Here is a 23,360-nt window from a genome sequence, read left to right as displayed (position 1 = left end):
TTGAAATGTGCAGGGCAGAGGGAGAGAAAGGGGGGGAAGATAACTTGAAATATGTTAAATAAGTCAGACAGGATATGGATGGCATAGCAACATTTGAATGCAGCATTAATACGATTTTTGATAAACTGTCTTTTAGACTCATGAACCATGTAGTACATGTTGCCCACCGTAAAAATTTCAGGACATGCTTTGTGTTGACTCTCATGAGATCAGCTGTGAATTCTGTGAAACAGAGCAGCTACTGCAAATTAAATTCGATTTTATGCATCTTCAGAGGATGGAACCACAGTCAATAGCTGTGTCTGATATTGAAAACATTAGAATGCATTTGAGCTATTCCAAAACAGAACATGATATCCATGAAATATTAGATTACAATAACATAGCAGAGGAGGTTCTTTTTGAGCACAATAAGAGTGAGGGAGGTGGGGACCAGAAGAGGGAGAGATAGAAAAAGAAAGACAAAAAAAAGAAAGAAAGAGAAGGGGCGCCTATGTGATCTAGTCATCATGCTGTCCCCCCGTGACAGTTTTATTATCAGGGTGGAATGCAACACAAGAGTCATTTCCACCAATGATCCCACCCCCTTCCACACCTCAGGACAAGTGAGTGTGCCTGACATGTGGCTTGCAGAAAGACGGAGATTTAATAGAGAGGGAGGGAGAGATTGGAGAACACAAAGCGAGGACACGCAACTGAATGTTGGGGGGGTGGGGTGGGGGGAGGGGAGAGCTGTGAAGGGGTAGAGACAGTAACGTGAGAATAGAGAGAAACTAAGGGGGAGAGAAGAAGAGAGGCATCAGTCAGGTTGGCAAAGGACCTCCAACAAATTGGTACTCTGTTCATCTGATCCCTCATTATTGTAGAACAAAGTTGAGGTCTTGTTTCAACCTACTTGTCTCTCCTACAGTAGGCGACAAGGGCTCCTCTCCATTTCATAGTAGTGTGTTGTGTGTTAATTCAGCAAGCCATGATGTGCCATATTGTTCACAGTTGGCTTAATTACACACGTTTGTAGCTGCTGTTTGCTGCAATTGAGGTAAATGCCATCTTGGCATTCGACAGCCCAGGTTGCAGTTGTTTCACAATAAGGAATTAACAAGAGCTATCCATAGATATCGCCCCTCAGTTTGGGGACACTAGACAATGGCACAAATAATCTCTGGGTTTTGCTTGATTGCGTAAAAAATATTTTTCCATTTGACAAAAAGTGACAAATATATGTTGTAGAATATGAACAATGATCTGTGATGGTTCCAGTCACACCACTCTCCTCTCTGCGTGGGTGCCATGCCTGCGAGTGGTTCACAGCCACTGAGTTTACAGACCAACACAGTCATGTGATGTGTACTTGTGGCACTACCAGCGGGCAACCCATTCTATCACATCCAAGAAAACTGAACTGAAGTACTGATTCAAAGCTGTTTGAACCAAGCCACACAGGTTATATGCATTGTCACGGCATTCAGTCAGTGGACAAACAAACTATTGAGGACTGCAGGGCTGGGTTGAGATATGATCAAACATTGCCCTCTTGTGGTTAGACTGGATTTCAAACTGATGATTCAATGAATTGATTCATTATATGACAAAACACGTGCATCGATAAACAGGCAGTTAGTAACCCTTTATTACTAAATCTAAACCTAACCAAAAAAAACTATCAAATAACAAGAAGATGCTAAAATCCTGAAATTATTCAAATGTCCAGGGTTCTGAATGGTGAACAGTAACAATGCATGATATAATTTTAGCTGGGCAATTTCTTTATCCACATAGTTTCATCTTCCAGTCCAAATTTAAGGATGGACTAAAGAGTCAGTTGGTAATGTTCTGGTTAAATCTCCTTAATTTAATCAAAACTAAAGGAGTAATCCTTACAGTTTGTAAAACGTAGACTACAACACAATACAACCAAAATCTAAATGCATTAATGAACCAAAGATTCACAAACTTGTATCTAAACTTCAAAACCTTATTTTACATGTGAACGATGGAACCAGGCAGCAGTTCAGGATTCTCCCCTGTCCCTCCATGGGTCCTCTTCTCCCTGGGCAATGGACCATCACTCCCCCCTTGGAGACCCCCGATCAGGGAGCCCAGGGCTCCAAAGCCACTGGCGCAGGGCTCCACCTGAGCAGACACACACAGGCCGGGGCCTGTGGAACCCTGGGTACTGGGCTGGAGGCAGGGCTGGGTGGAGCCAGAGGGTGGGGCCACTTCCAGAAGGGAGATGGGAGTGGTGGTATTCTCACTAATGCTCTGCACTGTTGCGCAGGACTGGAGCAAGGGAGACAGGAAGAGGTAGAAGAAGGTGTGAATAACAAAAGAGAAATTAAAAATGATTCCAAGGCAAAGCACTTTAACAAAACATTACAAATTATTTTACAGGTATAACTACATATATGTATTCTATACATATACAAGACTAAGACAGTATACTAAATTGAATGAGACTATCTAGTCAAACATGGTTGAAAGTATATGGACACTCCAAGACACCAATCAGGTACAATATAAACACAACATACATTTCCCATAGAGCCCTCGCTTCCAATAAGAGTTTTTTTCTTTCTGGCCATGTTGGGGTTCCAGTGGCACACCAGGCTGTCATTCTGGACACTGTAGTTCTTATGGCCAATCAGCCAGTACGTGTTCATTTTGCCTTTACCCTTAAAAAAAGAAGAGACAGATTTTTTGATGAATTCAAACACCTTAATTACTTTTGCGTTGAAGAAGATAACTGTTTTTGTTTTTAAATCAGTCAAAACACATTCACATTTTGAAGGCTTAATATTAACAATTAAGTGTTTCTTCAGTGTATTACAACTTTTTACAGTACTTCAACATTCCATTGTTACAATAATTAGGAGCTTCACCTATAGTGACATTAACTCACAAGAGACTGCTGAAGAACTCCTCTCAGTCTATAATCAAGTGTTTAATTATGCAGAGTCAATTCAGACTAATTAACCAAATAAATGTCACTCAAAACCATCGCACTTCTGTCAAGTGTGTGTGGGTCTTGTGTGTATTGTGTGGAGGAGGTAGTTTCTAGACTACCACAAGATGAACATGATATACCCCACACTAGACCCTTTAGAGTGACCATAGTGCCATAATATTAGTTTTTACTAATGTGTGTTCAGACTGGGAAGGAATGGTGCAGTGTTGTTTGGTGAAGGAAACCCTGAATCTCACCTTGACCTCTATCTCTCCTCTGAGTTGGAGCTCATAGGCATTGTCCTTCATCAGAGCCAGGTAGGTAGCTGAGCTGGCATGGATCTTTTGGGCTGAAAACACACACACATTATGCACACACTCACACACACACACACACACACATACACTCACACATACACACACATACACACACACACACACACTCACACTGTTTTGAACTTTTGAAAATCAACATAAAGCTATGTAGATATGGAACATCTTATGGACATATGCATTACCTGTACATTTCAGAGGAAGTATGTGTGTGTGAAATTCAGTGGCTACATTTGTGGGAGAGACACTGTGTTAAGAAAAATAGACCTACGCAGGCTAGTGGATTCCATTCTGGAAGCAGTGTTGACAGTGTCTCCAAACAAGCAGTATCTGGGCATCTTGTAGCCTACGATACCTGCCACACAAGGACCTAGAGCAACGACAGCAATGCAATGGCTCAGGTAGCTTTGTTATATTTTAAACAATAACCTTCGTGCCAGATGGAAAGGAAAATAACCGTCTCACCTGTGTGTATGCCCGCCCTTAACTGAAGCCTCTTGTTGGGCATGTGTGGGATGAGCACCTGCCTGACTGCTGCCACCAGGTCCAGGGACATCTTGGCGATCTCGTCAGCGTGCTTGTCACCATTCCTCTCTGGTAGCCCACTCACCACCATGTAGGCATCTCCTATAGTCTCCACCTGAATGGTGTGACCCATCAATTATGCTTTGCAAAAATCAGTAATGAGGAATTTGACTGTATAGACAATATGTTCTTTTTTTGCATGCTCACTTTTACCTTGTAGACGTCATAGGAGTCGATACGCGTGTCGAAGCACATGTACAGGTTATTCAGCATCTCCACAACTTGTAAAGGAGTGCAGGAGGCAGATATAGAAGTGAATCCCACAATATCAGAGAAGAAAATGGTCACCTAGGGAACAAGGACATTGAATTATTTGGAATGAGAAAGACTTTTTCTGAATTCATCATACTTTGTATTCACTTTCCACTTATTTTATGAGGGTGCTAAGAAAGAAAGAAAGTGAATTTCCTTTCTGAATGAAACCTCTGAAAAACAGAAAATCCTGGTGTAGATGAATTTGAAGACTCTATACACTGTTTTTGTTTTCCTTGCTCTTGGCAGAATGTTTCATGGGGCTCAAGAGTGTGTGCGAAAACAGCCCTGATCACATTAGATAATAAACCTGAACAGAGTGCTTTTGGCACAGCTGCTTCAAGCCCCTCAATGAGCCAGATACAATTTTCACCCACATAACCTGTTTTATCTCCTAATGAATATGGAATACTGTAATTATAGGTAATTACGACAACAATAAGACCAAAGAAAGCGGACCCATGTGTTCATTCAGAATGTTGGGTGATCTGGCCAATGTATCACACAAGCATAGTCTCTTCACATCACACGGCTCATTCTCATTTTGATTTGGTTAAATGTTAAAAGTGAAGGGGAGACAGGACCTTATGACATTACATTTCACATTATGCTAAGGAAAACTGGGTATCCCATGAACCTGAAAGTAGTTATCAACACATTACTAGTGTATTGTAAGTGGTAAAAAAAAAATCTAATGCCAATAGAACAATGCAATATAACAAATATACACCTTTTCTGTTTACAAACTCTTCAAGAGCACCATGCATGGAAGCAGACACCTGCATTGATTGTAATGTTACTTCATTGACCAGAACCCACCTGCTCATAGCTTTCAGCCTCTACGTGTTTTTGCTGGCGAAGTTGCTTTGCTACTGACTTGGGAAGCATTTGGTGCAGGAGATCTTCAGCCAGTTGCCTCTGGCGTTTCAGATCCTCAGTCTTCTCCTTCAGGCTGCGGGCATAGTTCTGAATCCACTCTGTCACCTGCTTGAAGGACACCAGTACCACTGGATAAATGAGGCAAGCCATTGCCAACAGGCAAATCCTCATGCTAAAACTTGAAAACATTGATCGGGATGCCAGCCTCAAGGCTGGCACTGCGCGGGCAAGCAGGCATCCTTGGGTGTCCTTCAGGGCCTCAATGCCAATCTGGGACCCAGCCATGGCTTGATCTGTCCTTTCTCCAGAGATATACCAGGGTGTCAAGTCTAAAATATATGCTTCTTTTAAATGATCAGAAAAGTTGAGTTTCTTGTCTATGTTCTCTACCCAGCAGCCATTCAGTCTTTCAGACAGGAGTTTGGTGAAGGCTAGGTGGCTGAGTATATGGGCCCACTTAAATTGGAAGTCCACTTGAGTTCTTAAGGAGGGGAGGTCACATAACTGGTGGTTGAGCTCCTGGAATATTACCATAAGTCTGAGAGCAAATACATCAGTCCAGTATGAATATTGCTTGACCTTGATAATATCATCTTGTATATTTCCCCATGTATCCAGAAGTCTATGCATGGTTAAGGAGAAAAATGATTTGTCAGTGTCATTTATGTCCGCAGTTTCCCATGTTTCGTTAATGAACTGTGTTAAATCATCACTCTTCTCACGACAAAATCCAGCCAGTTCCATGCTGCAGGAGAGGCCCTTGGCGTTGGTTTGCTGTTTCATTTCTGCGCACACTTGAATTAATGCTGGCAAAATGACGGCCGGCGGACTCTTACACGCTGGTTGGTATGTTTCATTGTCTCTGTACGAGTTGCATAGTTTTCTCATATTTTGGAATTCATCAAAAAGTCTGAGATTTGTTTTTGTCTTACACGAGGTTAGCTCGTCCAAAGCAGCGTCTGTGGTGTGCAACAAGTTCAAGTGGGAGTGCAGGTCAATGGACACGGAGCCAAGTAATGCCAGAAAAGACATGAGACAAGCTGTTAGAATGTGACGAACTGTGCGGCTTTTACCAAGGCAGGGAGATAATGAGCACCTGCAAAAGATCCGTTTGTTTGATTTAAATTCTTCTGAAACATTCAAAATATTACAACAAAAGAAGCTCAATCTTAGCTCCATTTGTTTGCCCCAAACTTTATTAAACACAATAATTACAAAATCCGACATGGGACAAGTTAATTTAGTTGTATGATAAGATTGCATTATTATTTATACCTACATTAATATAGCCTAAATACTATTGCATAAGTTGCTAAATAGGCTAAAAGCTACAAACTTGAATCCAGAATAGATATTTTGCGTATATTAATATTTGAAGCAAATTAAAACACACCTGCAAATATCGCACTCACTGTCAGAGTCTTCGTGCGTCTTTGGAGCAACCCTTCTTTTTCTGTGCCTCCTGCTTCGAATTTTGGTGAATGTCCCTTTCAAAGAAGCCGAGGACAGGGTCCCAGATGCAAAACATTCCTTTTTCATGTAGCCTACTCAAACGATGACATGGTGCTCACTCTTCGTCTAGATGTAAAATGCAAAATTTTCAGCTGTGGCCAAGATGTAGCCATTATTACAATTGTCTTGCCATTTGTGTGCAGACTGCTTATCTCATCCTCCGTCGGGTTGTGCGTAATGAGATGCAAGCAACCCTTGACGTGAGTTCGATCATTGGGCTCTCGTTTGGACAGATATATTTGCACATTTCATTCGATATAAACTGTTGTAGGGTTATTCACAAATTGTCTTATGTCTTATGTCTTGTGACCGTCCATAACCTTTCCATTTCAGGAGAGAATTCGGCCTGTAGCCTGGCAATTTCGTCTTGAGCAAGACACGACCCAAATGTAGCTTATATATCTTTATATCTTTGTGTTTAATTGTTGAATTGGCAATTTACTTAAGACCACACTCAGATTTTGGGGTAGCCTACAACATAATATAAACGTATCAGATAAGCCTGAAACGAGTGCAGGCTCTATAATTATTCTTATTAGCATATCTTGCGATTGTGAAATTATTTATAAATCATGGATATACCCATGATTGGGTTGTCCTGAGGGAGGACTTCCTTTCGCGGAGGTGTTGGTGAGATACGGTCTGATTTTGAAGTGTTTCTGTTAAATCAAGGGACTACATGCCAGCTGGGACAATCTATTGTTAACCTAAATATGGACAATTATGCTTAGAAACATGATGTCCATTTTGTCCCAATTAGGACATTCAAAGGCAATTTAAAAAATCGTGACACGAATGGGTTTAGGGTTGTTTTGAAACTAACTAAATTTGCTTTAGCAGTAGATTTTGGATTATAAAAAGCGTGTCGTTAATCTTTAGTCAAGTTCTACTGTTGTGTAAAAAATAAATAAAAATATTAACAAAAAACATTCACATTGTATCTTTCAAAAATAATTGCAGACCAGTGACCTATATGCAACCTCCACGTAGCATGGGCTACTTTATTACATAAAATACTTTCGTTTCACATCCACAAATTGCCTACATTTAAACCTTCCTGTCAGCATCCAGATGTTATTTATTTACTTCTTCTTAAGTTATTTACTTTATATTTTATTGACATTTGATTCAAGCTACAATAACACACACCTTTTACTCCCAATTCACATTATCAAAACAATATTCAAGTACAGACCATAATGTGTAATCAAAATTAATTTAAGGCACACTCAGCAGATTATCATAAAAACCCAAATAATTAGTATAAAGCCCTTAAAATACTGTGAAACAACATAATTTGAAAAAACAGAAAAAACAATACATTTCACTTCCAACTCTTGAGAAACTGAGAGAAACAGTTCATATGGTAATTTATGGTAAACATATACACACATTTATTCAAAAACATATTTTAAAAATAAATATGCACATTTCTTAAAGAATATTTGATATACTAAACCCAGACCGTATTCACTTCAATAATTTCAAAATACATTCTAAAGCCTTAATCAATGTAATTTAAGGATGTATTCATGCATTCACAAATACCCAAGTAAATGTAAAAAGCAGGAATGCAATTTAGGATTAAGATTTCACTAACAATCAGGAGGTACAGGCTGGGTCAAAGAGACAGAAAAAATCCATTCAATGAGGTTGAAAGTATTTGGTCCTCAAAGCACAAATATTGAAGATAATGGCTCTCAAAACATTGCTTGTAACCTGCAAATACGATTAACAATCAATAGAATAAGACTATCAGAATATAATCCTGTCATCATATAATTTCTTCATATGTTTCAAATAAATGTATGTAGCCTACTAAAAGGTATTAACAGTCCCCCATGAATGACCATAAAAAGGCTTGCTCAGCAGGTAAGAGGTAACATTTTTAAATAATGGTGACAGGAGATGGACTCCGATTTCATGTGTGTTTTGGTAATCCAGTGACTGATTGGATGACAGGCTCAAACAGTGACTCTGATTGGATGACAAGCTCAAACAGTGGGATTGTCTTGTCAAATAGAATGGAAGCAGTTATGAGGAAATGGCCCTGGAGGTAAAGTGGAATTTAGCTAGGAGATTTACTTGGTGTCAACTGCATAAACAAACTTTCAACAATCAAAGTTCACACCCATTTAATGAACCCATTACACTTCATACGTTCACTCAGGCAGTTTTTCAGCTATCTGCACCTGTTGAGATGGTTGCATTCCTAAGGAGTCATTTCCTCACTTGTCTTCATCACCTGCTAAGGTCAAAGGGGGGAGATTAGAAACAGGAAGCAGAAATTCAGGATGGTTTACTGAAGCAGTTAATATATCCCAAATTCAAACCGACTCCACCCGTAAGCACTAGTATAGTGTAGATCTGATAGGATTGTATGTGCAATTAAGTAATAGCTTCAACGCATTGCTGCATGGTGCTTTTACGGTATTGCTTATTCATCCAATCCTTTCAGTTTTTTTGCAAAGTGCCATGGTGGTATAAACTGGCAATCAATCATCAATCTTGGCTTAGACTGAACATTAATGAGGCAAAGTCAACCTGTAAATGCATCATTAATTTAATAAAAAGTGAAACAATATAAAACACCATCCAAAACACAAAGAATGAACAAAAAGCAAAGATAGGCATAGTTGTCCAAGGCCAAGCTGATTGGACAGCTGACCACCACTCAATGTAGATGTGTCTCATGGTTCCCAGGGCATCACCCACACACATCATCTCTTCCAATCCAAGTAGTGGACTAGCCTACTTTATATGACAGAGGATAGGCAGCAAAGACATTTTAGTTCTTGTCTTGTTAGTACCACCCCACTTGAATTTCCAATTGTTATCTGGTTCTTTATCTTATTTATTTTTTCTTTTCTCACTGAAATATTTTTTTTACTGTCAAACTGAGGTGGTAAAAACAACTACTGAAGCACAAGCAAAAAATAATAATATTTTCAATGAAACCCCATTTCCTATGAGTGTGAGAATGATTGAAGGCACCAGTAAAAGTACAGAATGCATGAAATACTGTGAATGCAAAGATCACTTATTTTACCCACTGATGCTATAGCCAAAATTCAAATAAACTGAATGGATCAGGAACAAGTAAAACTAGTTTTTTTTCTTTTTTTTCTGAAACTAGGGTCTGAAACTAGAAACCCCATTTATTGTAGCTTGTCATAAATGTAACCATGAAGAGTACATACAAAATATTAATTATTGTCCCAAACCAAACTTGAACTTCATCAACAACTACAGTATTATCTTAAATACTGTACTGGTGCTTTCAATGATATAACATTGTTTTTAGTAAGCTTTTGAAAATTTTGGGTGTGACAAAGATTGTGTATTTCCTTTGATTTAAGTAAGACTACTGGTTTTTAATTAATTCCATTAACACATAACAAAAATAAGTCTTTAGTTAGAGGGGAAAAGGGGGAAGATGTTTACCGCAACTATGTCAACCAACTGCAAATCCACTGGACATCCAAAGCACACAATCAGAAAATTGTCCACACTCAAACTCCAAAATATACCAAGCAGATACACCGAGAAACACACACCAGAGGAGGTTTGAAACAGAAAAGGGAACTCTTTGCCAACAGACAAATGTAAAGCTAAACGCAGAAAAATAGTGTCATTTTGAGGCTGTCTTTTCAGTTCAACGCATTTTGTTGTGTGTTTATACCTTGCTCCTGAAGAGAGGCTTGGCGCCAGGCCCACAGTACTCGTTGTAGATGAGCTTGAAGAGAAAGAGGTGGAAGAGGGTGATGAGTGATGCCACGCTGAACCAGAAGATGAAGGGCAGCCCGGGGTATCTGTTTGCCATGTGCTCCTCATGGGCCACGATGGTCTTAAGGTGCAAAGTGTGGCGCAGGTCCTGCAGATGGCGCAGGTCTGTGGAGATGTACAGCAGTGGTGTGATTGGCTGTGTCACCATCACAGGGAACGTGTGACCTTTGACTTCTGATGTCAGCTCCACAGGCTCGTTCATGCATCCTGCTTCACAAGCATACAGCTGCACAGGCTTCTCCTGTGGTTTCACAGACACATGGAGAAAGGGCTTCCCCTCTGCATCCAGCAACACTGCTAAGTTGATCAAATCCTGGTTATAATGGATTCCTCGAAGCGAGTAGCTGTTATGTAGAACGTCTGGGTCTGCTTGGAATTGCAGATGGTTCTCGGTAAACTGGAGACCACCAAAACTGAGCACCATGCCCTGCATTAAACCATGTGCACCAGCCGCTACCAGAACCTTGCAACCCCTCTTCTGGAGTGTGAGTGTCCACAGGGTGACCAGCTGCAGGATCTGTGCCGCACTGCTGACGCGCTCTGGCCACAGGTTCTCAGCGTGCATGGTGGCGTGGCCGCTGAAGCAGTGGTCAGCGTAGTTCAGGCTGGATTCCAGACGGGCATGTTCCTCCCCGCCAAGCCTCCGGTCCAGCAGGGGTGCCGTGGTGGAGGACAGGATGTAGTAGAGGGTGGTGTTTACTGTGTGGCTTGACGGCGTGTGCGAGTCAGTGATCTTTTTCATCTCCACCCCTAATGAGACACAAACGGGAACAAATGACCTCTAACATTAATAAACAATCAAATAAAGTATAATCTTGGTGAATTTAATACATTGTAGGCTCATAGTCACTTATCTATTGTTTTCTTATTTTGAAATCTATTTGACTTCTACATGTAGAGAATATAATTTGCAACTTGTTCAATCTTAAAGAGAAGAAATTGTGTTTTAATCTAAACCTTGCAAAAAAACTTACCTGAGATGAAGAGGTCCATCCAAGCCTGCTGATGGTCCTGAACCACATCTTCTACATCTGCTCTCAGGAGCTCCCCCAGCTCCTTCTTGGCTCCGTCTCTCAACCTGGTGAAGGTCTCCTCCAGTTTAGAAGACTCAATGGGTTCTGAGGTCCACACCACTGATAAAACATTGTCTGAATACTCAGATTTGGCCAGGACTTGGATCCTACTGTTCAGCTTCTTGGTAGCCACCACCACCAGCACAATGCGATTCTTCTCTAGCAGAACTCTCCCTGATGACAAAACAATGTCCTTCTCCTCTATCTTCTCCACACTGGCAGAAAACTTACTCCCAAATGCAGGAGTTTCAGAGGAAACTTCCAAGGTGGCAGTCCGGTCTGAAGGGTTGTTAACGTGGATCCTCTGCAGGAACACGTTAGGACGGCTGCGATGAGCAATGAACTCCTCCCTGATGGTGACACAGTCACGGACGGACTGAGAGGTGCTAGGTAAAAGACACCGGACCGACAGGACAGCCCCTTTGCGAAACCACAACATGGTAGCTTGGGCCTCTGCTCGCTTGCCAGGAAGATGAACACCCACTATTGGGGAATACTCAGTCTGGTGCACAGGGGCAGAGCCAGGCTGAGTGGATGAGGCTACCCAGAGTTTATTAGAGTCAATATCAACCAGAATGTGGCCATTACCTGATACAAACGGTGTATCTACTTTCTCCAGAGGTGTGCTGTAAACTCCTTCCCCTCGTTCAACAAGGGACTTCCACCGGTGGATTTCAGTCTGTAGGCATTGCCCAGCAACTCCACCTGACTGAGCTGAACTACCAAAGAGTCTCAATGCACCATCTGAGCCTAGGTACCAGTAGAATATTAGAAAAATTAACAGTCCAATGAGGAGTCTTCTCGCCCAGCTGCTTGACAGCAACCCTGGCAGACCCTTTAATCTTTGTTGCAGCCACATGATGTATTTAAATGTTTTGGATTCAAAAAAACGATTGGCCGGCAAAAAAGGTCAACTCACAGCAGTACATAAAGGTTTTCTCTAGTTGCAAGTAGGTGCGTGGGCATATAATTATTGGCTGAATCTGACCATTTAAACGGACTTACAAGGTTAATAGAGACTGAGTTTGAAAAGTTGACTAGCAAGCAAGTGCTCTTACCATCTGATTTTAAGCAATAGCAAACTGGTGAACGTTACTGTCGAACAAACTCAACCAACCTTGGCTAATTCTTAGCAATTCCAGCTAATAACGTCAAACCCTACTTGATATCAACATAGCTAGCTAGTACCAGTAGTAGAAGCTGGACTCAAGCCAGCAAGCTAACTAGCTAGCTATTGCGTCTTAAACTGAATGACTAGCGACGCGCTGCTAATCAAGCGAAAGTTTGCATTTTTTCTCACATGATGACTATTGTCACACTGCCCAAAGGCTGCATTTCCGGGTCATTCGTTGGTTGCTTCTAGTGGTTGTTAAATGTCATCTTTCTTGATGTAACAATTATTTATATGATTATTCCTATGTAGAACTCTCGATGACACTTCTGGGTTTACAAAAATTACCGTAAGGCAACGTGAGTATACTGCTGACAGTATCCGGAAGTGTCGTGACTTACACTTCGACGTAAGTGTTTTGCGACACTCCATATATTGCTCTAGAAAGTTGCGATATTAACTCTATGGATAGCATGCCTAAATATAGTCAGTGCTAAAATGTGTATTTAAAATGTAGAATGCAAAAACGATACAAATCTGACCAATACTGATTTGTTTGGGATTTTAAATGTGAATTGCTTTTTTTTCTTTTTTTACAAACAAGCTATTTTAAATGCTTGTTACGTGCCCTCTGTCACGTAGTCTATTTGCGGGTCGTGCGACTTACCAATTTGCCCATTTTACAATATCTTAAGTGCACTTCGGAGAATATAAATCTAATCCCTCGACATGCTATAAATAGTCAATGTATGAGGCTATTTTAAAATTATAGTTATAGGCTATAGCCTAATTAAAAATCAATCGAGCTTAATAGAAAAAAATCCACTGACCAGGAATTAAACAAGTCTGTGTTAGCAAATTGGATAAAGACGTTTTAATTAAGTGAAATTGCAACGATTGAAAACGGGACAGCTATCAATACAATACAAATCGGAGGGGAGGAGTGACTGAATTTCACGAAAATGGGAGGGGATTAACCTACTTGTGGCAGAATAAACAAACTAAGAACTAAGGAATCCGTTATACCGGTAGCTTCATTTTGGGCTGGTATCACTAATGTGGTGAGACAGCTGTAGGCTATAGTTTGAAACCAAAAATGAAAACTTTTGCACTTTCACTCATCGCTTGGTTCTTACCGCTTACATTTGTACCACTGATAGGTGCAACAGGACAGCACGACATATCCGAAGGTAGGATCTTGCATGTTAACTTTCATGTAGGCAATGTTTCAGAAGTTTGTCACCCTCTACATCTGAGTAGTTCAAGGACCACATTATTCAACGAAATGTTTACGTCTATGCCATGTAACTTTTTCGATAACTCAAATCAAAGCCCAATATGCACACCGTGGTTCTCGAGTCTTCCATGCCGCTGACGTGGACGGGACAGTCGACATATCCTGCAGAATTGTTTAAATTGACGTGAACAGAATGCGTGGATTTTACATTTTCGTCTGGAGTAGGCCTACATAACTGCGTTTGGGCAAACTGCTCCATTAAGAAACTAATTGAAAACGTAGGCTATTTAGATTTATTATAGCATATTAAGATCGAAAACGATAGCCAATTTTCCTAACATACATAATACATTTATTTGGAAATGTAGCTTAGAATGGACAGACAACATTTATGAAACAAACAGTTTTCACTGGTGTAAAGGAACTCTTTGTGGGCAAGCAGGCACATGTTGTAATGTAGTCAAAGACCCTCCAACCAAACATGGCAACTTCTCATCTGAAGAGTACTTGAAAACCATAGGTTAAATGAGGGGGGGGGGGGGGGGTGTAATGACATTCCATACCCCTATACCTGAAGTTGCAATGCAGATCTTATGTCTTCCAGGCAAGCTTCTTGTTGTGACTGTTGCAACCCAAGAGACCGATGGCTTCAGGCGTTTCATGAGGTCTGCTCTGCACTTCAACTACACAGTAAAGGTATAAAAATAAATGATGTATATTGATTCAATTCTTCATGTATGTTACTAAAAACAAGTATTATTCTGCCAACCATGGTCAGGATGGAATGCAAAAAGTCATGAAGCCAAAGTTGGAAAACAGATACCCTTTGTCTCTTGATAATTGACTTGCTCGAAATGAGTGTGCATTGTGGGAGGTATTCCGTGTATTGTGGGGCCTTCATATTTGTTCTGTCTTGGTTTAAAGGTGATTGGCAGGGACGAGAAATGGAACGGTGGGGACTACATGTCGGCCCCAGGAGGGGGGCAGAAAGTACGGCTCCTAAAAACTGCTCTGCAGGAAATGACGGAGGAGGATAAGATTATTCTCTTCATTGACAGGTAGATAATCAACTGGTAATGTTCGCAAGTGAAATTCACCACAATATAAGGTGGACATTCAGTTATAGATAGCTTTGTAAGTAGTTTTCAGGTTGGAAGAAATATCTGCCCCTATTAAGTACAATTTTGGAGTTGCTAGGTTAACAGCCATTGACATTTTGAAGAATGTAATGACTCAAATATGTCTACAAAGAATGCCAGTGTCAAAGCAGTAACATGTTTTCCCACTAAAACTTGCTACTGGTTTTTCCCCCTGAGTAACAGTGTTTTCTATGTTTCTCATTCTGTGCAGCTATGATGTGGTCTTTGCCTCTGGTCCCAAAGAGCTGCTGAAAAAATTCCAGCAGACGAAACACCAGGTGGTCTTCTCCTCTGAAACCCTCATCTGGCCTGACAGACATTTGGAAGATAAGCATCCCCATGTTAGAGAAGGCAAGAGGTTCCTGGGATCGGGAGGTATGTCTTGTAAATATAAAGTACATGTAACCATACAAACTCTAACAGAATGTCAGAATTTGAGTTATGGTGATGTTCAAAAGCATAAGCATCAAAATATATACAGGATAAAGGGAATTTTCATGTTTTTTTGTCCACAGGTTTTATTGGCTATGTTGCCAACCTCAAAGAGTTGGTTGCTGACTGGTCAGGAGAAGACAATGATAGTGATCAACTTTTCTTCACCAAGATTTACATCAACACTGAGAAAAGAGTAAGCCTACACTATATATTCGAATTATGAACAATTTTATATATTTAGTTCTGTACCATATCTAAGGGATTTAATATGTATGTATGCATTATCATGATTTCTTTTAGAAATCCATAAACATAACACTGGACCATAAATGCAGATTGTTTCAGAATCTTCATGGATCCCTAGGTAAGTTAAATTGTAAACACAATTTTAGTTGTCACATGTACAACAACGAAAAGGGTTCACTATATATATATATATATATGTGTGTGTGTGTGTGTGTGTGTGTGTGTGTATATATATGTGTGTGTGTAAGCATATTACATTTAAAGCGTAGTTGCTTATTGAGTTTGAATCCTACAAATCATCATGTATTGCTTTACAACACTTTCAGCCTATCCCAACCTCCTACTCAGTGGATAGTCAAAACTGCTGCTTAGTTTACTGCATTTCCGCTCAGCATGCCTTGAGAATAAAGAACAAGGGAAATGAGACCTCCTCCTGCTTTCACTTCCTGGTGTATGCTAATAGTTGACTGGTTTAACCTTTTCATGAGGGATGGAGGTGATTGTCAATCTGCAAGGTTTCACTCAGTGCAATATATGAATATCCTGAGCTAGTTGGCATTGGAGAGTTTACAAAACCTGAGTTCCTACTCTTTTACTCTCCCTGCCTCCATCTTTTCTCTTCCGTTTGGCTGCCGCTAGATACGCTGCCTGGGTTAGGAATTTATGAGTTTGCTGTGAGACAGAGATGTGCCTCAACTCACGTAGTCCAGCAAGGACGAGAGAAGGGAGAGTGGAAGGGAAAGGCGGGAGTAGGGGAACTGCCTTCCCCAGATGCTGGGAGAGTTATGTAAAGTATAAAACAGCTGTGTCTATAGAGGCGTGTTTGAGTAAAGAGCCAACGTCATCTGACTCCACATCCAGCAACTGGATTCTTTTGTAACTATCCACTTCAGGATATTTCCCTCCAAAATCCAAGTGAGTCAGATCTTTATAGACCTTTTTAATTGGGCTAATAATGAGCTGCCATCTGTTGTCCAGCCTTATGCCCCAGTGAACAAAGTAAAGATTCTATCTAATGTTATGGGCTGTGTACTTTTATGGACTATGGACACAATTGGAGTTTAGGATGTCTTTCCAGGAATAAACAAATGAATAGGGGTCTGAATATAAAATAAAGTTTGAGTATCATTGTCTTGTACAAGTTGACAACCTGAATCTACCTAAACTAAAGGACAATCAGTAAGATATGTAAATTATGTGCTTGTGAATGTTTGTGTAGATGAGGTGGTGCTGAAGTTTGAGGATGGGCATGTGCGGGCCAGAAATGTGCTCTATGATACACTACCAGTGATTGTTCATGGAAACGGGCCCACCAAGGTAGCACCCTAATTTTCCACCCATTACATTGTTAGGTTTGCAAGTGCAGTCATCTACTATAACAGGATATGAGAGACTTTCTTAACTCCGAAACGACCATCCTTGTTTTACAGCTCCAGATCAATTATCTTGGCAACTATATCCCCAAAGTGTGGACATTTGAGGATGGATGCACAGTGTGTCATAAGGATCTACGGCCACTCTCTGCACTCAAGGTGAGTTTTGTTAAAGGTCAAACTAACTTACATAATTAAATCAGTGTGTGTGTGGGTGTGTGTGTAAGCTCATAAAAGGCATATGTTTTAAAAGGAAATACTCTTAATTTCATCAGCAACAAGTCTTTGTTTTCTTTAGTTAAATAAAGAATGAGCTGACAGACTTGACCAGGGTGACATTGTAAAAAGCTCTCTGTTTGGAAACACACCCATACTATATATTAATGAGGATTATGTGAAAAAGATTGAACAGCAAAACTTCATGCATGCATATTTACAGTTTTATCACAAGTGTGTACTACAAACATTGTACTACAAACATTGTAATGTTTTTTTCTAATTGTTGTTTCTAATTCGAACTTGTCTTGTCTTCAGGAGAGTGAGTATCCACTTGTTGTCATTGGAATCTACATCCAGCAGCCCTCTCCCTTTGTTACTGTCTTCTTTGAGCGCCTGCTCAAACTCAAGTATCCCATGGACAGACTCAAACTATTTATCTACAACCAGGTGAGAAGAAGCTGAAGAAGGTATATTCTGTGTTACAACAGAACAACTGGTTGGTGTTCAGTCTAAAAGTATTTTTTTAAGTAAAAAGTATGTTTTTCTTAGATTTTTTTTGTAAATGAGAGGAATCAAAGTCCTATGCCATCATTAACAAAATTCCTTTACATTTAATTAATCATTTTTATTAAGTTAAGTCACTATATTAAATGTTTGGTTAATCTTGTTGGAGGAATGTAACAGGTTTACAATGCAGTCTTCAACCTCTGAGCTGGTGTCTTCCAAATGTTCAAATTTCCACATGTGCCCACTTGCCTCTGTGTATAGTTACAATGAAAAGGAATGCTACAGCGCTGCAAGTATAGGACCCTTTAATACAAAACCCTCTCCAAGTTAAAATGCATAATATCAATATATAGTATGTAAGTAAAAAGACAAAAAATATGCCATGCAATGCTGACACCCAAAATAAAATGAAATTGTCATAATTCACATATCAAGATTAAAGGTTGTCAAGCAGTTTCATGTTGTTAGGCGTGTCCCAAAACATATGTTAAGCAGATATACTATGTGTATGCCTCAATCACATATAGCATCATTTAATTGCTGTCTTTTGATAAATGCATGTTAAGGTTAATGTAATCTGGTGTTAACATTTTGATGTGAACGGCCTTTTTGGAATGTTAGGCTATATGGGAAGCTAGATTGTGTGGTTAAAATAATTTCAACCAAATGAGTGGTCTGTAATGGCAAACAGAAATTATAGTACAATAAATAATCTCAAGCTTTAGTGTGGCAAGTTCCCAGTAGTAACTACTATGTTACTTGCTATGTTATCTTGTTCCAGGAGCCACATCATGAGAAGCATGTACGTTCCTTTATGGAGGATCATGGGACACTCTATCAGAAGGTGAAGATCATTGGTCCTGAGGAGAACATGGACCACATGACTTCTCGAAACCTTGGACTGTGAGTTTACACATCTCCCCTGCACTATATCTTAACATTGGTATTTATGGAAACTGAAACTGACTTCTGATTAGGGAACATCCACTCCCTATTTCTTTCAGTTAAGGTTGTTAGTGCTGTATTTGCACCATTTAGTTATTCTCTTCAGCCTCCATATGTTGGACATTTCCATGTTTTTCCTCCTCAGTGACTTTTGCCGTCAGGACAAGGACTGTGAATATTACTTCAGCATAGACATTGAAGTGGTTCTTAAGAACGAAGATGCTCTCAGAATACTCATTGAGCAAAATCAGTAAGTGCATTTGCCCAATAGTTACTATAGACCTGGCTGTTAACAGGACAAGAGTCATACAGTAGCTAGTGATTTTATTACATGGACATCTGTTTGAGTCTTTGATACACCCTCTCCTGTTCCAGACCTATCATTGCACCAATGATAACCCGACCAGGCCGACTGTGGAGCAACTTCTGGGGTGCGCTCAGTGCGGACGGCTACTACGCAAGATCCGAGGACTATGTGGACATTGTGCAAGGACGCAGGGTGTAAGTCCAAATGTATTGTCTTTTGGCAAGTACTTTGCAGTGATGTTCCTCCTAGTCATTTATAGTTATGTATTTGAATAAACTGCATATGTGTAACATGTAATATGGTGTGGTTGTTCAGAGGTGTTTGGAACGTCCCCTACCTGTCTCGTGTGTACCTGGTCAAGGCCAGCCTCCTTCAGACAGAACTCTCTGCTAAGGACCTCTTCAGCTCAGACTCCATGGATTCCGACATGGCTTTCTGTCACAACGTCCGAAACAAGGTAACATCTGGCTTTAACTGACAAAAGAGACTTAATCATTGGTCAGTTTGGTTGTTTGTTAGTTGACTTAATGAGGGGTGTAATGGATGTCAAACAAACTCATTCTAATTGCTCCACTGTATTGGGCTTTATTGATTCAACTTATAGTTTTATATGATGATATGAAGGGAAAGCTTAAGGTGTTCAAGTATTGTGCTAATCTGTTTTGCATTCAATTTTTCAGGGAGTCTTCATGTATGTCACAAACATGCACAACTTTGGGCGTATCCTTTCAACAGAGAACTACCAGACCAACCATCTACACAATGACCTCTGGCAGATGTATGAAAACCTAGTGGTAAGTATTGAGCTGTGAGTTTATTACAAGTTTGACATTTGTGATTTGAATACTTGTATTCAATGCATATTACCTGTTTTTCTTATGGCTTTCACAGTATGTTGTTGATCAAATTACATGATGTTGTAGCAATGCATGACTCCTATTATTTTCCTCAGGATTGGGAGGAGAGATACATTCATGAGAATTACTCCCGAATAATGATAGACAAACTGATTGAAACTGTGAGTTTGAATGTTCTTGTCCTGCAAATGGCTCCATCTACAAACTACACAAAATATATTCCTGAGGGTGTTTTGAACAAAGCGTACAGCAGACATCTCTCATCACTTGTTTATCCTGTCTTTCCCCATAGCCCTGCCCTGATGTGTACTGGTTCCCTATCTTCTCTGATATTGGTTGTAACCACATTGTCGAAGAAATGGAAAACTTCGGACAGTGGTCAGGAGGCAAAAATGATGTAAACTACAATTCTTTGCTTCAGCCAAATGCTTCAAATGTGTTGTCATTCCAAATAAAATACAACACAACTGTTCATACATTTTCAAGATTTAAGATGTCACTCATATGTAATTACTTAATTTAAGAATATTATCGTTTATTTTAGGACACAAGAATCCAGGGGGGCTATGAAAATGTCCCCACCATTGATATCCACATGAACCAAGTGGGCTATGAGAAAGAGTGGCAGAAAATACTATTGGATTACATTGCACCAATTACAGAGAAAATGTATCCTGGATACTACACCAAGGTAAAATGACATTTAAAGGTTTTTCATACAATTTTGTTTGCCAGTTGCAATGAAATGTACGTGAGATGTATAAAGCTGTATGAAGCTCTGTCTAGTTAACTGAATACTGCATACTGGGTTGAGCTTTAGAATATGCACTTAATAGAATTTAACTCTTATCTTATCTCTTTTCTAGTCTTGTGTATCTTAAATCATTGTGTATCCTTTAATTTACAAAATAAGCCATTTCATAATGTATTGGGAAGTACTTTTAACTGTTTTACTTTCAGGCACAGAAGTAATAAAAAGGAGAAATACAAATAGTTGTATTCGGGTAACCATTGTGGACATATTTAAATATTCACAAGATGTCTATCTAACACAAATTGAAAAGCTAAATGGCCAGAGACAACATTGAATGGTTGAAGATATTTTATTTAACTGAGATCTCTTCCGCTTCTTTTCTCCACGGTTATGTTTTGATTGACAAACGTCTCTTTTCTCATCAGTGCACTTCATATCTCAACTTTGTGGTGAGGTACAAACCAGACGAGCAGCCACTGCTCACTCCTCACCATGATGCATCCACTTTTACAATTAATGTAGCTCTCAACAGCAAAGACACTGATTATCAGGTAAATGAGTGCTACGCCCATTAAGACCAGGTAAAAATAAATGGACAGGTAAAAGTGAAAGAGGCAACCAGGGTTTGGATGCAGTTTTTTTTTCTTTCTCCTTCCTCTTTTTCTTCCTCCTCTATGGGACTGAATGCCGGCGTATGGAGTCTCCTTCCCTCGCTTCGTATGTCAGAAGGTGGAAGAGCACACACCCTGGCCCGTCTTGGCCGACTAGAGCGCTGTGAATGCTTGCATGACTCTTTGCATCACACTGGTGTTGTCTGTCTCTCTTTGCAGGCTCATTTTGATTTGGCCTTTGTAGTTAGATATAAGCCAGACGAGCAGCCCTTTTTAAGGCCACACCATGATGCCTCCACATTCACTGTAAACATTGCACTCAATCAAGTGGGACTTGATTACCAGGTGAGTGAGGTTGTGTACTGCTGAGGTGCTTATTTGTTAACCACCGACGCTCGTTACTAAATGTGAGGTGTGATGGATTTAGCTTGCTTGGCATTCCTGATGGGTTGCCTCCGTAGCCTCATTGGTTGACATGATGTGACAAGAGAGTCTGTTTGGAAACTCAAACAAATAAACAATTGGACAGTTACAAACAAGTCACAAAAAAACAGAAAAAAAGGTTTGTAACCTGAGCAAAACACATGTAGAATATAAAGACATGTTTATTTTCAAATGTCCTAGTTTCTATATACAGTTGTGTTTAGATGGTGTGTAAGCATGCATCTTCAACTAAATTTTCATTAAGAGAATGAAAGTGTGAATGTTTTTACTCCAGCCTCTTTTTATATGTATTTTAAAGACTTCTCAATTACTTTTCATTCTTTCTTTGCACTTAAAAAAAACGAAAACATTAGGACTTGTTTAAAATATGTAGTTATTTTGTCTAACTTTTCCTTGCATCATTCATATTTTCAGTAATCATCTGAATTGTTTTAAGTATTAAAAATGTTTCAGACATTAGTGCGCTGTAATTGTACATCATATAATTTGATTTATTTTATAGTGACTTCCTCTGCATTTATACCTTAAAAGCTGTTTTGAGTTCTTAACGTGAGCATACTCAGACATTTTGAAGCCATCTCAGTGTGTTCAATGTTATGCCCACATGTCTCCTGACTGTTGCTTGTGTTTTTGTTATTTTCCTCTGAAAGGGCGGTGGATGCAGGTTCATTCGCTATAATTGCTCTGTTGAGGCCCCTCGAAAAGGCTGGGCCCTTATGCACCCTGGACGCCTCACCCACTATCATGAAGGCCTGCGGACCACTGGGGGAGTCAGATACATTGCAGTGTCATTTGTTGACCCTTGAGTACCTATTCAGATTCACTTTAGAGTTGCTGAGGTTGCCTTTAGATGCTCGTCTAGAGCCAGTTTATTGTGTGTTTTATAAAAAAAAAATTTTTTTATCAGTGGTCAATGAGTTTTATCACTTGGACATTGGTCTTTGAGGCAGTCCTTCGACTGTTTTTACCTGCCAGTATGAGTCTCTTAAAGGGCTTGCCAAAAGGTCATTTTATGTATGTTGCTGAGCTTAGGTCCATTCAGGAAAACTCCAGAAGCCAATTCTTATATTATTATTGTTAAAGTTTATATTTAAGATGTTCCTTTCATTTAGCATTTTATTTGAATAATAATCATAATGTCTGATGCTAGAAACTGGGCAGTGTTCACAGGCATGAGATACTTTTTATTGGATAATATGAAATGTTCAGTATTTCAACTTGCATTGCAAACACTCCTAACGTATTGGTCACTAATGAGGGCGCTGAAGTAATCTCTGCAATGAGCAGTTCCCATCATCTGTCCTATTTATTTGTATGTTTTAAACAGTTTGTGAAAGTATGCCAAAGACTTGAATGTGCAATATCTGGACATTTACAAGCACATTCTCCATCTCCTCTTAAGGGTTCATGTTGAGAGCAGAACATGTTCCTTTTAATAGTAGCAATAGTCTTTTGTGATCATTTCAAGTGATATTTGCAGTTGTGCACTCAATGTTAGAATATGGATTGTTGTGAAAATGTGTATATGTTCTTCATTTGACAATTAAACACAACAAAACTAATCTGTGAAAATATTATTTCACACTTTGCATTTTGGCACACAAAAAGAACAGTTAGTAAATGCATAACCTTTTATGTGTATGGATGGATGCACCCACAGTGTCGATTTAATTATTATTTTATTATTATTAGCTTTAGCCTGAGCAAAGCAAAAACAGTATTCAAACCCATCTCTTGATTAACTATACTGTTGAAATGCTATGCAATAAAACAAATGTCAGAACGAGAAACCTGCTGATAACATTAAGAGAT

General features: G+C 39.6%; 3 protein-coding genes across 8 annotated transcripts; 1 reads left to right on the top strand and 2 right to left on the bottom strand.

Moving 5' to 3' along the window:
* Nucleotides 1-1,980: 1,980 nt before the first annotated feature.
* Nucleotides 1,981-6,534, bottom strand: LOC146252291 (uncharacterized). Its single transcript, XM_084680777.1, has 8 exons — nucleotides 6,386-6,534; nucleotides 4,933-6,088; nucleotides 4,015-4,149; nucleotides 3,742-3,916; nucleotides 3,548-3,646; nucleotides 3,202-3,293; nucleotides 2,532-2,672; nucleotides 1,981-2,280 (listed from the first exon to the last, which is right to left on the bottom strand). The coding sequence occupies exons 1-8, from the start codon at nucleotides 6,529-6,531 to the stop codon at nucleotides 1,981-1,983; spliced, it is 2,244 nt and encodes a 747-aa protein (XP_084536903.1). The 5' UTR covers nucleotides 6,532-6,534.
* Nucleotides 6,535-7,473: 939 nt separating this feature from the next.
* kiaa2013 (KIAA2013 ortholog) lies at nucleotides 7,474-12,822 on the bottom strand. Of its 2 annotated transcripts, none has more exons than XM_084681402.1 (3): nucleotides 11,265-12,822; nucleotides 10,187-11,040; nucleotides 7,474-8,752 (listed from the first exon to the last, which is right to left on the bottom strand). In XM_084681402.1, exons 1-3 carry the CDS (start codon nucleotides 12,220-12,222, stop codon nucleotides 8,717-8,719), a joined length of 1,848 nt encoding a protein of 615 aa, XP_084537528.1. In that variant the 5' UTR covers nucleotides 12,223-12,822; the 3' UTR covers nucleotides 7,474-8,716. The 2 variants fall into 2 exon arrangements, with proteins under 2 accessions (XP_084537528.1, XP_084537529.1); XM_084681403.1 differs by having other exon boundaries at nucleotides 7,474-8,749.
* Nucleotides 12,823-12,967: 145 nt separating this feature from the next.
* plod1a (procollagen-lysine, 2-oxoglutarate 5-dioxygenase 1a) lies at nucleotides 12,968-23,110 on the top strand. 5 transcript variants are annotated; one of them, XM_084681401.1, is made up of 20 exons: nucleotides 12,968-13,664; nucleotides 14,316-14,407; nucleotides 14,636-14,769; nucleotides 15,062-15,225; nucleotides 15,366-15,478; nucleotides 15,586-15,649; nucleotides 16,751-16,848; nucleotides 16,962-17,063; nucleotides 17,439-17,570; nucleotides 18,412-18,533; nucleotides 18,721-18,825; nucleotides 18,951-19,076; nucleotides 19,198-19,339; nucleotides 19,563-19,676; nucleotides 19,835-19,900; nucleotides 20,032-20,136; nucleotides 20,284-20,430; nucleotides 20,919-21,044; nucleotides 21,324-21,449; nucleotides 22,199-23,110. In XM_084681401.1, exons 1-20 carry the CDS (start codon nucleotides 13,571-13,573, stop codon nucleotides 22,352-22,354), a joined length of 2,328 nt encoding a protein of 775 aa, XP_084537527.1. In that variant the 5' UTR covers nucleotides 12,968-13,570; the 3' UTR covers nucleotides 22,355-23,110. The 5 variants fall into 5 exon arrangements, with proteins under 5 accessions (XP_084537527.1, XP_084537523.1, XP_084537524.1 ...); XM_084681397.1 differs by lacking the exon at nucleotides 20,919-21,044; XM_084681398.1 differs by lacking the exon at nucleotides 21,324-21,449.
* Nucleotides 23,111-23,360: the final 250 nt, after the last annotated feature.

Source organism: Hypomesus nipponensis, chromosome 18 (assembly GCF_054491055.1).
Source record: "Hypomesus nipponensis isolate SF chromosome 18, ASM5449105v1, whole genome shotgun sequence".
NCBI classification, from domain to species: Eukaryota; Metazoa; Chordata; class Actinopteri; order Osmeriformes; family Osmeridae; genus Hypomesus; species Hypomesus nipponensis.
The sequence above is the reverse complement of the archived record's forward strand: the minus strand, read 5'-3'. Positions and strand labels throughout refer to the sequence as shown.

Excerpts from the sequence above, each read along its gene's own strand:
- kiaa2013 (XM_084681402.1), bottom strand. The coding sequence starts at position 12,222 with ATGTGGCTGCAACAAAGATTAAAGGGTCTGCCAGGGTTGCTGTCAAGC. Across the intron at positions 11,041-11,264 it reads GATGGACCTCTTCATCTCAG|GGGTGGAGATGAAAAAGATC; the intron begins GTAAGTTTTTTT and ends GTGTCTCATTAG. Across the intron at positions 8,753-10,186 it reads AGCCTCTCTTCAGGAGCAAG|CAGGTGATGAAGACAAGTGA; the intron begins GTATAAACACAC and ends CTTTGACCTTAG.
- plod1a (XM_084681401.1), top strand. The coding sequence starts at position 13,571 with ATGAAAACTTTTGCACTTTCACTCATCGCTTGGTTCTTACCGCTTACA. Across the intron at positions 19,677-19,834 it reads AGATGTATGAAAACCTAGTG|GATTGGGAGGAGAGATACAT; the intron begins GTAAGTATTGAG and ends TATTTTCCTCAG. Across the intron at positions 20,431-20,918 it reads ATCCTGGATACTACACCAAG|TGCACTTCATATCTCAACTT; the intron begins GTAAAATGACAT and ends TTTTCTCATCAG.
- LOC146252291 (XM_084680777.1), bottom strand. The coding sequence starts at position 6,531 with ATGAAAAAGGAATGTTTTGCATCTGGGACCCTGTCCTCGGCTTCTTTG. Across the intron at positions 3,917-4,014 it reads ACTCCTATGACGTCTACAAG|GTGGAGACTATAGGAGATGC; the intron begins GTAAAAGTGAGC and ends CACACCATTCAG. Across the intron at positions 2,673-3,201 it reads GAGGAGAGATAGAGGTCAAG|GGTAAAGGCAAAATGAACAC; the intron begins GTGAGATTCAGG and ends TCTTTTTTTAAG.